The sequence below is a fragment of the Lepeophtheirus salmonis genome, chromosome 1 (assembly GCF_016086655.4).
Source record: "Lepeophtheirus salmonis chromosome 1, UVic_Lsal_1.4, whole genome shotgun sequence".
Taxonomy (NCBI): domain Eukaryota; kingdom Metazoa; phylum Arthropoda; class Copepoda; order Siphonostomatoida; family Caligidae; genus Lepeophtheirus; species Lepeophtheirus salmonis.
In genome coordinates this window covers 53,135,629-53,149,717 of record NC_052131.2, presented here as the reverse complement: position 1 = coordinate 53,149,717, position 14,089 = coordinate 53,135,629, and the positions used below count along the sequence as shown (strand labels likewise).

The 14,089-nt window shown below is 33.1% G+C and overlaps 1 protein-coding gene across 1 annotated transcript; it reads left to right on the top strand.

Moving 5' to 3' along the window:
* The first annotated feature begins 11,128 nt into the window (after positions 1-11,128).
* On the top strand, positions 11,129-13,601 carry LOC121132019 (beta-1,3-galactosyltransferase 5). Its single transcript, XM_040727447.2, has 5 exons — positions 11,129-11,283; positions 11,336-11,611; positions 11,706-11,941; positions 12,989-13,278; positions 13,343-13,601. Exons 1-5 carry the CDS (start codon positions 11,183-11,185, stop codon positions 13,556-13,558), a joined length of 1,119 nt encoding a protein of 372 aa, XP_040583381.1. The 5' UTR covers positions 11,129-11,182; the 3' UTR covers positions 13,559-13,601.
* The last annotated feature ends 488 nt before the right edge of the window (positions 13,602-14,089 follow it).

Sequence of the window (14,089 nt, the reverse complement as noted above, 5' to 3'; positions counted from 1 at the left end):
CATATAAACTTTATATGAGGTTTGGAAACGAGCGTGTGTAGCTAAAGCACAGCACGTCATAATAAAAATTAAAAATAAAATAAAAATAATATTTACATTTTTAAATCAAAGACCCTTAATGCAAGTTACTCCCTCTAGTACACTTATACAGAAGAGATCAGACTTTACTAGATTTGTTGTCATGTCGTGTGAACATTAGTTTTTGTCGTTCCCACAAAACTTTTTTCTCCTATGTTTTTTCCCCATAGTTCAAAAATGAAAGAAGAAACGGAAAAAGAATGATGATTTGTAAATATGTCTAAACACTTTGGTTAAGGATGTTATTTTGCTGTAAGTGATTGAGTTCAATTCATTGCTTACACAAGGGAACAATTATACAGGGTCCACGGAAAGTTCTGTTAAATGTTTAGGTAAGTACTAATGATATAACTAATTATATCATTTGCATTTAATTATAGACTTAAGTTCCTAAAACATGTGACATAACATCCATTCGAATTGGTCACTCTTAGCCTTGACCACAGTTGAAGTCTCCCTGGAACGCAGTATGTCCACGGCGATGGAGTGTTAAATTTGGCCATTAGAAAAGGAAAAACGGTTGTTGTGTATGCTCTTTCTTCTTTTTTTGTTCATTAATTAATAGGTAGAGATGTTTTTTTTTTTGTAAGAATGGGAGGAGAAGGCGAAACTACGATTTTACTGATCATTTTCAAAACAATTTACACAAAAGATAGGCGAGAATGCTTACTTCAGAGGGTTAAGTTTACACCATGACGACCAATTAAATAATATTAAAAAAGTTGCACACACCACAACTTATTTACTTTTCTAATTTTTAAATGTAGTTTTTTCATTACAAAATACCGAACTCTACCTACGATTGAAGAATAAAACATGTCCTGCCACTATGTAAAAATAAAAGAAAACAAAAATGAACATGGTAATTTTGACAATTTGAAGAATGCTTGAGAGGAGAACAGCTTGACTGTCATGACGTTTTATTAGATTAGGTGCAAGGAGCTGTGAGAGAAAATAAATGTAAATAAATCCTACTGCGTATATGGCCTTTATTACTTAAAAGGATGACTTCCATTTGGAACATTATTGCTCTAAATAAGATATGAAATACTATTCTTCAAATTTGGAAGAATGATTTCCAAATTGATGGGATTAGATGTAGGATTTGTGTAAGAGGGGTGAGAAGAAGGTGGAAGCAAGACATACGGTAAGCCTGAATGTAGATCCTTGTGAATATCAGCTGACTTTTGTATGATTTTGGAGGGAGAAAATGAATTACTGCTATATAGAGGAGAACTCTCTACATTTAAAATAGTATCGTTGCAGGTAAAGTATTCTGGTTACTCTGTATGAGTTTGCCCGGACGTCATACTTCCTCTTTCTATATCGAAATTGGAGAGGGCGGATATTTGAAATGCAATCCTCGCAACCTTTTAATAATAAAGAAATAACTTAGCAAAAAGAAGGCTATATTATTGGAGTGCAAGGAGAGGGCTCTCGATTCTTTTGAGATATTCGGCCTTTTGGAGATCATGAAAGTATATAGAAGGTCTCATTATGTGGCAGAGACTGTTATTTTGTCTCTTATAGAGTATTCGGACGAGGGGAGTACTCGGAGCCAATCTGTAGACGAAGGACGAGCCCCGGAGGAGATCATATCTTATGTTAGTTATTACGACTTTGCTTTGTACCTTGGGCTCATCTCCCAGCCCCCCAAATACTCAATTAAAGATATACCTACAGTTAAAAAGTTGCAAGGATTGAATTTCAACTATCCGCTGCTGCTGTCTCCAATTTCGAGATAGAAAGAGAAAGTATGACGTGGGGGCATATTTATACAGAGTACCCAAATATTTTAAATATTATTTATATTATAATATATATATATTTTATTATAAAACAAAAACACCGATTTCAGGGTAGTCTGCATACTTTAGAGGGAGAAGTTAATATTCGGTCATCCGATTAAATAATGAATCAAAACGACGAAGGAGTAGACGCAACAACTGTTTTTCTTTTTCTGAATGTTTTTAATGAAAAAAAGAGGGCGAGGAAAAGGGGGTAGCAATACATATGGTACTACTGAATTAAAACCCATATTAATATCAGCTCATTTTTTGATTATAAACTACTCAAGATTAATACAAATACAAGGTTAGACCATCTTGTAATCGGGTTTTTCAGAATTTTTAACTTGACGCCTCGTACTGACTGCTGGTCAAGACAGACAAATTTTGAGAAAATATACAACCAATCATATTCTATGACGTCACTTTTGAAAAGCCTTGTGCAAGTCAAACATGGGTTGTACACGTGTTATGGTAATAACCTTGTATTTCTATCAAACTTATAACTACTCAACTCTCAATATAACTCACGTTGTACTCAACTGTTGAAGAGAAATTTGAGCATTGCGCTTCTTTTATCTACTCGAAACAAAAAATAATTATTACTAAGATAATTAAAAATAAGATTTTTATCACACTATTCCCTGTCTTTCAATTTTTTAGACATATCAATTATTTGTCTGTTTTTGCTAGTCGAAGGACACTGTTTTCCAAAGGAAAACGTTAATTGGATATATAGATATAGAACAAAGGGACTTGTTGCAAAATTCAGCTGTTTCATATTCCTATAATATGTTCCCTAAGAGAGCAATGATCAGTTAGTAAATATATTCTGTGCGTGTACGAAATTAGTAATAAAATAGGAATCAAAATTTTTAATTTAACTTTGTTTGTGGACATTGATACATTTATTTTGAGTGATGAAATATACAAAAATGAGTAAGATTTTTTTATTTTTCAAGTTATTTTCCAATCTTTTATTCAATTTTTTTTTTTTTAGATCTCGGATGGGAGAAACAAGAAGACAAAGAGAAATGGCGGTCTCAGAGCCAGAGAACACCTCAGATCAAAAAAGCTCGACGGGAAGTGCTATTGTTGGCTCTTTGTATTTTGATGAACAACATCATCATTCTTCCAGGTTTGACTACATTTATCATCAAGGAACTCAATTGGAATTATGAGTTATATGCTCTGACATCCGCATCAGGGTTCTCCTTAATCGGAAGTATGCTCCTCATTTTTGGAAGTATCACTCGGAAAGCAAAATTCCACCTATATTTTCTGTATGTTAATATATTTATCACTACAGCACATTTTTGTGCATTCCTTTCCTCCCTAAATTCATATAGAAATATGTTTCAAAATCCGCCATTGGCCATTGAGATTCTACGTAGTGCAATTCGAGCAATGTTTGATTCTTTATTTTTTGTGTTTTCGGATGTTTGTATCGGCTATTACATCTACTTGGATATTAAGGACATTGAGGAGTGTGAGAAGACAGATCAAACTGAGGCAATCTAATATTCTGTCTCACCATATATTTGCACCTTGATTATAGTATTTTTGGGTACACTCTTTCTGTTTCTATCTACAAATTGAAGACAGCGACAGTGGATACTTGAAATTCAATCCTTGCAACCTTTTAATAATACAAAAAATAACTGTAGGTATATCTCTTATTGAGTATTAGGGGGCTGGGGTGGCTGGGAGATGAGCCCAAGGTACAAAGCAAAGTCGTAATAACTAACATAAGATATGATCTCCTCCGAGCTCGTCCCTCGTCTACGGATCAACTCCGAGTACCCCTCCCTCCCCCAATACTTTATAAGCGACAAAATAACAGTCTCCGCCACATAATGAGACCTTCTATATACTTTCATGATTTCCAAAAGGCCGAATATCTCAAAAGAATCGAGAGCCCTCCCCTTGCACTCCAATAATATAGTCTTCTTTTTGCTAAGTGATTTCTTTATTATTAAAAGGTTCCGAGGATTGCATTTCAACTATCCGCCCTCTCCAATTTCGAGATAGAAAGATGACGTGCGAGCATTTTATACAGTGTACCCGGATTTTTATTAAGGAAATGATATATACAGGGTATACTAATTAGGCGACTGTATATTTATAATGAAATAAACGAATTAAAAAAAAAAGTCTCTCTTTCAATCTACATTCCTTCTATTTTGACACCTCATAACCCCATTATAGAGTGTAACCATAAGCGGATTTGGGAATAACGGGGTTAATTTGTAAGTTTTGGAGAAAATTTTTGATTAATTTCCATTCTATTTTAGTGCCATTACACAAAAAATGATCGTTTCCTTCCTAACAATTAAAAAAATATGTTTTCATCAGTACGGGCTGGTTCATTGAAATCTAAGCAGATACTAATTTAATAATTAACTAAGCTTGAGTAATTCAAATTAATTCATATTTCAATATATTAAAGTATAAGAAATATATTACAAAACAAAATAAACCTTAGATCTCTAGCTTACGTACAAGTCGAGAAAAGGACAATTGAACGTGATAGAATCATTTCCAAACTGTTGGACGTCTCCAAGGTTACCGTCTAAGCCGTCAGCAAGTACTAATTGTTGGAGAAGAAGAAGTACTCTGTCAAAAAGACCTTGGCTAATCCTCTCAAGACCATTGCTACTCCAATCATTTTATATATTTATCCTTAATTGTTATACAAAATGCATGAAATAAGTATGAAGGCTCTGTAAAGATTTGTATGAGAGGGAAGGCTCAACTTCATTCAATTCAAGTGAATACAAGTACAAATCTGTGATCCGTAAATGATTGATAGTTAATCATTTTGAATAATTATAGCAAATGTGATAAATAAAGTAGTCCCTGGTATTTTTTCAACTTCATTATGGAATTAATTAAAACATATGTACACAATACTACAATCGATACGATGACGAAAAGCTAAAAATGCGCGAACTCTAGATTTCCTACAAGATTTTTGAATGTGAAGAATGATGAATGTGTAGATTCTAGCAATGTCCTTCTCAGATTTAATCCCACTCACAATTATAAATTAACTCCAGGTAATGAAAAGATAGTGTCATAAGGATTGAGATTCGATTTGATTGCGTTATTAGATGTGTGTAGTTATATAAATAATATCAAAGAGTGCTCCCAAAGCAGGACTTAAAAAGGGAATAGAAACAAAGCATGAATGTAGAAGAAACGAGGGGATATTGCTAGGCGTGTTTCAGCAAAATAGGCTATACAAGGGGCACAATATATCTATACCACCACTTTGGTGCGGTGTTTTGTTAAAGTATGGGCATTTAGACACCCAATTTTTTATTATTATAGGGCTTTTCCATTTTTCCACTAGTTGAAAAATATCAAATCAATAATAATTTCACTGTCCCAAATATTTGGAAAAGAGACGGAGCCCTCCTTGAAATTCTCACCGGGAGTGACAACATAACAATTGCTCGAACTCTGGGACTTAGTGAGACGTACGTTCACAGGTTAGGAGGGAATTTGAGGTCTCTAAAGGTCATGCAAACGAAGTTCCTAGCCAATCGCCATGATGTTTGTCGTGGTTATTCCCGAAGGTCAAATCATACATCCTCATGTGTTCACCCAATGGCCAATACTTATGCCTACCTGGATGTGCTCGAGGACAAGGTGAAACCCCAAATCGACATAGTTGCCAATGGAAGGCATTTCATGTTGTAGCGGGGCTCGGCTCCCTGCTAGACCTAGAAAATAGTCTAGAAATTTCTCCAAGACAATTTTGACGACTTAATCTCGCCGGACTTTTGCTTCCAAACTCACCGGATCTGAATCATAATCCATCAAGCTTTTAAAATTTGGCATTCCTTCTATTTTGATATCCCATAATCGGATTTGGAAATAACTGCGTTACTTTTTTTGTTTTTGTGATTTTTTTTGATTACTTTCTCTTCTATTTTAGTTCCATTACATAAAAAATTATCTATTCAATCTGACAATTAACAAAAAAAAAAATATTTTCATCAGTCTCATCTCTGATTAGTTTTTGTTTCTGTGATAGTAGTACTGGGTAGTCCATTGAAATCTAAACAAGTACTAATTCAATAATTAATTAAGCTTGAGTAATTGAAACTTATTCATATTTCGATGTATAAAACCATATACAATTAATAATAATAAAAAAATAAACCTTAGATCTTTAGCTTACCTACAAGAAAAAAAATGGCTGTTGCACGTGATCGACGAATTCGAGCACTCCAAGCAATTGGGCATGTCTAGTGGCATCGTCTACGTCACCAGAAAGTCCGAAACGTTGGAGAGGAAGAAGTGTTCAATGAAAAAGGCTAATCCTCTCAAGTCCATGAGGTCTATGCAAGAGATCTTGGGATTTCACAATAGACTATACAGATAGCTTATAAAAAAAAGATGTAGGAAAGAACCTCGTGAGGGTGGACAGGAAACTTTTGACACCAGCAATGAAATAAACCCATCTCCTCCGTTGCAAAACTCTTTTGAACTCTTTTTTTTAAAACACTTTTGGGCCCCTACGGCTTCACTTCACTTCACTTCACTACAACTACACATTTTTGGGTGCATGTCGAGGGGAAGCCTTCAATTGACTTTGCAGGAAGCGACATCATATATCGTGAAGATGTTGTGATATCCAAAGAGCACAGTCTACAACGTCTACAACCGCTGAAAGAAGGGGGCTCATAAGAGAAAAGCTCACATGTGCCAGAGTGATAAAGAACAAACTCCCAGATTCCTTGTAGGTCTGAAACGATCCGTGAAGGCATCTCCTGGGACTACAATTAATGTTGTTGCCAAAAAGGCCATGTAAGCCATACAACAGTCCCCAGGATTATAAACACTGGCCTGAGGATGAAGTCATACCATCTCAAAAAGAGACATATCCTTACAGATAAAATTAAGGCCACCTGAACTGCCCACGGAAGAAAATTGCTCAATGATTTGAAGTCCCAAGGTAACCAAATAATCTTTTATTCGGATGAATGACAATGGACTGTCGACTAGATCCCACAACATCTGGAAGAACAGATGGTTTCACCGCACAAAGAGCTAATGTCACAGCAAGTTTCCAGCCAGCATCATGACCCTTGGGTTCATTGGGAGTAAAGGAAGTGTCATTCTTCCTAACTTCTTTGAGCCAAAAGAGAGGGAGAGTGTCGACAGATACTGTGAACTCCTGTCTGACAGAGTGATACCTTGTATGAAAGCTGAGGCAAATGGTTTGGAGTTCCCATTTCAACAAGACTCTGTCAATTCAAACAACTGCATCGACTCCTTGATGGGCTAAATCATCAAGTACCGGAAAGTTTCCCGCCTGCGGACGTGCTCAAGGTCAGAAAATACTTTAGGTCTCGTATTGAGCGAATGATTGGCGAAGATGGTGAACACATTAATTGATTTTTTTCTGTTGTATTATTAGAACTTGTAAATAAAATTTGAAACCTGTACTTGCTTCCCTTATTGATCAGGATGTAGTTAAAGGTGGTCTGGATTTACCTCAAAGACCCTGTACATTGAAATAATAATATAACTTTATGACAAAATTCAGGTAATCACATGTCCTTGTTCTCAAATCACGTTTACTATTATAAGTCATGGAACAAAACATTTACCTTCAAAACCTTTAATATATCCAGGTAAGGCATTTAGAGCCTTTTCATAAATTTACGTTTTTAGAATATTTTTACGATTCAGAGCCCTATATTACAGATAAAGAATCATTTAAACGTAAAACAGAATTAATAACGATTGCTCAATAACATTACAACATTTCAAAAATGTATAACAATATTCAAAAATAGATGAATTTTTATTTATTAAAACGTGAGAGCCTTTGTTATACCTCTATCAATTTATTTGATGTGGCTCTCTATGACTGAATACTGTGTGGGGAAAGACTACATTAATTGTGAGTGGTCCCTTGCATAAGGAGTTCCTAACGTTGGGAGTATTAAGTCTCTCGCATTTGGTGCTAGATTCACGCAATTTTCTTCTCTGAAAAACGATCATTTTATGTTTTTATATAGTATATTGCATAAGATCTCCAATTCTCACGCAAATTAAAAAATTGAGAACCCAGCATCATAATCTGCCCAATTTGAGCTAAAACCAACTGTCAGCTACCCCAGGGCACGAGCCTGATTTATCAAACACATTTAGCTTCATATGCCATTATTATGCACAGGTTCAGAATTTTGATACACACATCCCATCATCAAAAGTTCATCAATATAATTGGTCTAGGGCAAATTTTTCTTTGATAGCGTTAAAGACCAAACTTCTGTAAAGGACCAAATTTGTTCGCTCCACTAAAAATCATAAGGGTTCAAAACTGGTCTAGAATTTTCAGACCAACCCCCAACACTAATGGATACCTTCATTGATGAAATATACGGTGCTAGGAAAACTGTCTTGGGGAAAATTGCCCGTGGAAGATTGCCATGGAGGAAAATTGCCTTTTAGGATAATATCCCGGGAGACAATTGTACATATTTTGTTCAAACATCATCATAAATGATAGCAAATTATAAATTCGCTTAATATTATTTATGACAAATATATTTGTTTGTTCTATCCCCAAGGCAGTACCTTCAAGTGTGAGTTCCATTATTGCAATACAATTTCTTTGCATTTCTTTTAAAAACAATCCAATATTTTAAGAAATAGATCAAGAGGATGGGTAAAGAGAGGGGGGTAATAAATAAAAGGACAAGTACTTAGATCATGCCAGAGCCATTTTACGGATTGTAATTTTTTTTTGTCTTCAAGGCCATAGCGGCCTTTAAATAGCATTTTCCTTTAAAAAAAAACATTTTTTTTTTTTTTTTTTTCTAAAAAACGACTATTCCTATAAAACAAAGCAAAAAAGGAGCGTAAAGCTTAAGAATTATTCTCGCTTCATCTCGGATGTATCTTTGCACACTTTTCATTATATGAGATTATAAGATTTAGAGAGGAAAAAAGAGAAAGAGAGAATAAGACAAAGGATTTTTAACAATAATATGAAAGATGGGCAAACGATAGAAGAGTTCTGAAATTATTTATGTCCCGGGCAACGTGGGGTAAGTCTACTCTATTAATTCCAATTTTGGGGAGAATAAATTGTTATTGATGTCATTCACTTTCTACAGCATATATTTACGATCTAGTTAATATACAATTTGTTGCCTCTTTCCATAATTAATCAATTGTGTCTTCATTGAAATACCAAATTATCATGGATTACATTTGGCTGTCCATTTCAAACACTTGTACAATATCCTTTGATAGTACCATTACTAGAAAAATCCAAGCTGCATACACTTTAAAAAAATATATTTCTAAGTGTTACGTTTCAATTAATATCAATAATTAATACACTTCAAACCCTTAGAAGAGACTGACTCTTTATTTCATGTATTAACACATATTTACACATACTTCCAATTTACACGTTGATACTTATATCAAATCAAGAAGTAATATATAATTTTTCATGGAGTCCAAATGTACCAACAAAAGTAAAAGTTTTTAAGGTAAGGTGAGTTCTAATGGGTGTATTTGCGTTTGGAGGCTTGTCCCAAAAAATTGGGTGAATTTATCACATTGGAAAACTTCCCCTCGAATGGTCAAGCAGGGATTCTGTATCTCTTGCAGGACTGGGCGTACCCTTTCAACTAATGCTCCTTTGTTTACACAAAGTCAGAGAAGAAGACAAGATAACCCCCACCATCTTGTTGTCCTTATGCCTCTATCTTTGCTGAACCTATCCTTGCATCCTCTCCAACACAACCCAAACTGTTACTGGGGTTGTTTCATAAAGTACTACTTGAAGCGCATGATGTTTTGAAAATAACCACACCCTCTCACAAATGTCAAAGAGCATTCCATTGCAGGACTTTCCATTCAAGGCACCAATATTCACCTTTCACCGACATTGAGACAGTCGAGGAACTCCTCGAGTATTTTTGAGACAACTCACTTACAATGGCAAATGGTGAACTGGATTCTTATTTTCTGATACGAATGGAATGCTTTTGGTGAACAGACGGACCAAACAAGAGCTAAAATCTCTTGTTCTGATAATAACTAACGTAGGGAGATTTTTTAAGAGATTCAGCTATACGTTTTTGAACCACCTTCTCCTCATACCCTTTGCTCCCAATGCGCGTTGTAAAACAAAGTCGAATTAATCCTACTAACTCGAAGCTTTTTACCGAATTACTTCCACCTCACTTCGAGTAAGGACTGAACTTATGTGAACTTACTTGAGTGAAATTATGAATAATTAAGACTAATGACTGACAAAGACTATTGGCTGATGAAGACGAGGTTGACTGTGTTGTTTTATTTAATTCATCCGGTTACAGTTTGATCTTTTTGACAAAGGTATCATTGTGCAAAACGCTACAATTGCAAAAAATAAAATAAAAAATAAACTCGGAAAACTGACATTAAGGCTAATTTATTTTTTTAAATATATATTGTATTTTTTTATAATTATTCTATATAGGAACAAAAGCACAATAGCCGAGACGGATAAGCAATATATTGCGGTTCAACTCTGTCGGTTCCGGATCTATCGGTTCAAGAACTGAAACCGCTTGAACTGTTAGAACTGCAAGGCCGATAAGGGCACAACCCTGCTTATTTATCATAATTAAATACAAATGTTTAAAATTATTATAGAGGAATAATCTACATTTAAGTTTTTTGTCTGTTCCATTTTATATTAATTAGTACTTTCCAAGTTATTTGTGTTCAATTGGGCTTAGAGTTGAGTGTTGTCATCATTTTTATTTTTTAGATCCTCATTAAAAAAGAGAACGGAGAACTATGAAACATGTCAATTAATCTAGGTTAATAAATTATGAAACTTGAAAATCGCGCGCTCTTTTTAATTGTAATTGTATCCTAAAAAAAGATTTTATATTCCATAGCTGTTATCATTTTTATTCTATTCTTGAAGAGAAAACATAAATATCAAATAATAATTAGTTCGTGAAAGACAATGATTATCACTGTAAATTTGTTGTTTAGTGTAAGTCCTTGTTGTCTTGCTAGATACAGAGTGGGACTAGTTTTTATTTACCATACATTGTTACTCGGCATTAACCTAATGTAACACCATGATAGCAAAGCTGCGCTCCTCTTAGATATGTTTTAGATTGTCAGGGAGACCACATTCATTTCCGGATTTTTATATATTAATTGAATCTTTCACAATTGGCAACAATCAATCGTTCAAAGTAAAGGCGTGTAAAAAATTTAATGTCAAACTTTTTAGTAACTATCCGTTCACATATGTATTAAGTTTATCTTTTAGTATGCTTAAGAAAACACTTCGAACATTCAGAGTATTATCGTTTGAGACTATAACATCATTTTTTATAATTTGTTTCTTCCTCTTTCCTTTATTATATCTTATGTAAGACATTCAAGTCAAATTTATTTTTCATTTATACATTGTTTACGTATAGTTTGTTTGACGACTTGTCTGTGGATCAAATAATCAAACGTAGAGCCTCTTTTCTTTGTGAAAAAAGAACACAACATCGATACCAACGCTTTATAAGAACAGACTTTAAGCTAAACTACAGCAACAGCTCAACATATCATGGCCCCATCGTCAAGGGATGGGGACCAAATGTCTCCAGGGACATTGATAAATATGTTCCAAAACAAAAAGGTTTCTTCACAATTTTGCCACGTGCTGTGAATCTTGAAACGACCGAACTGCTCATCATTATCAAAACGTGAGTTGAATTGAATCGTTTTCAAGTTTTTATAAAGTTATACTTTTTATTTTAATTCCAAAATGTATTTAAATATCCAAAATTATAACTTTAGGAGAGTGGACGGTCTGAACAATCGAATGGACGTTCGTCAATCGTGGCTTAAAACACTCAAGGGATTGAAAAAATCGGCTGCAACTGTATTTTTAGTTGGTAAGAAAGAAGGTTCTGTTGATTATTCATCATTAAAAAATGAAAGCAAAAAATATGGTGACATAATTCAAGGCAATTTTGTAGACTCCTATTTCAATTTGACGCTGAAAACGATAGCTACTCATAAATTTGTAATAGGTAACTATAGAAATTATCTGAAATAGAGTGAGTGAGTAAGATCCGTAAGATTATAAGGTGGCTTTGTTTATGGAATATTTTTCTGAAAAAAATCGAAAAATGAATTTTTTTTTTAATTTTCAAAAATTTTTCATATGATCATACAAAATTAAACCGTTTGAAAAATTTTTTGGAGAAATTAAACTACTTTTGTGAAAAAAATTTCAAAAACTCAAGATATTTTACTAAAATAATGAAAAATTAATTTTATTATAAAAAATTTAGGAAAAAAATTCAAAAATTAAATTGTAGGGAAAAAATTCAAAAATTAAACTGTAGGAAAAAAATTCGAAAATTTACAACTATTCCCAAAAATTTTAAATTTTAACTAAAAAATTTAAGTTTTCGGAAAAAAATTTCATATATAGAGTTTTTTGAAAAATTCATAGCAATTCACAAAACAATTATCTTTTTTTGGGGAAAATTTCAAAAATTAAACTTTAAGAAAATTTTTACTGTTATTTCCAAAAAAATACTATATAAATTTCTTTCTGAAAAAAAATCGAAAAATTAATTTTTTAAAATCTACAGCTGTTCATACAAAATAAAACTTTTTGGAAAAAGATTCGAAAAAATTAAATTACTTTTGTAAAAAAATTTCAAAAATTTATTTTTTGTTTAGGAAAAAAAATGAAAAATTAATTTTTTATGAAAAATTTTAAGAAAAAATATTCAAAAATCAAATTTCTAAAATAAAACTTTAGGGAAAAAATTCAAAAATTTACAATTATTCACAAAAATTTTAATTTTTAATTAAAAAATCATAGTTTTCGGAAAAAAAAAATTCAAATATAAATTTTTTTTGAAAAATTCATAGCAATTTAGAAAAATATTATTTTTTTTGGGAAAAATTTCAAAAATTAAACTTTAGGGAAAAAATTTAAAATTCAAAGGTATTTACAAAAAATTACTTTGAAATATTAAACTTTTTCTCTGCTGTATTTTTTAAAGAAAATAATTATTGAAAAAAAAGTTTTACTCGTATTTCCGCATGAAATTATTTTTCAGAGACAGAATGGGTTAATCGGCCAAAGATGATCATAACTTTAGATGATGACGTTTTTGTAAATGCTCCTCTCCTTTTGAAAACAGTAGACGATTTGAATCAACGATGCGAAGGTCCGTATTATGTAGGGGGTTTGCTCCAAAATAATGTCGTACAGACAGATCCAGAAGATAAAGAATTTTCGCACAAAGCTGGTGTACCAAGCTACATGTATAAGGCCAATACATATCCCCCTTATATTAGCGGACTGATTTGCTTGATGTCATATGAAACTGTTCAATGTTTTAATGAGGTAAGTAGTCTCTGATCCCTAAATATCCAAAACTAACGATAAAAACATCTAATACAATTATTAGGAAACTTATAACCTACCATATTTTCATATTGAAGATGTTTTTAGAGGCTTTGCTGCTCAAAGATGTGGGATTCCTGCTAAAAATCAACCTGGATTCCATATTAGTTATGTAAACTCTCAAACGTTCAATACAAGCTATCATATTGTAAATCTTAAAACTGCCGACTCAAAAGCTATGTATAAAGCTGTCAAACTTCATTATAACTTAAAGGATTAAAAGAAAAAAATAAATAAATATAGATGCCATATTATTTAATAAATATATTGTATTTATCATTTATCAATAAATGACCGACTGATATTTTCCTCAAGATCCGTCAAATATCTAATCATTCAATCTAAAGCAATGGGCTACATAGTGATGTTACTTATTAATAAGGTTGTTCCACGTTCAGGTTTAGCGGTTCTATCGGTCCCAGTCTCGGTGCTTTCAGTTCAACATTTTCGGTCTCGGCTCAGCTTTATGGTTCTCAGTTCCGGTCTTCCGTCTTGTTTCTTTTTTATACAGACTCTCTTTGGTAATAGGCACTAAAAAACAAAGGCCGTCGCTAGAAAATCCGGGTCAAGAAAATGATATTTAATACTAAATAGGGCTGCAGTTCCAGCAGGGGCCCCAAAAACTAAGATTGCTTAAGACAATGGTTTTCAAAGATAGATAATTAAAGATTGCTTTCAGTCTACACAGTCATAGTTCACATGTTTTGTATAAAAGGGGTCTCAGCTAAAAATGGCGTAGTAAAGTTTGGGA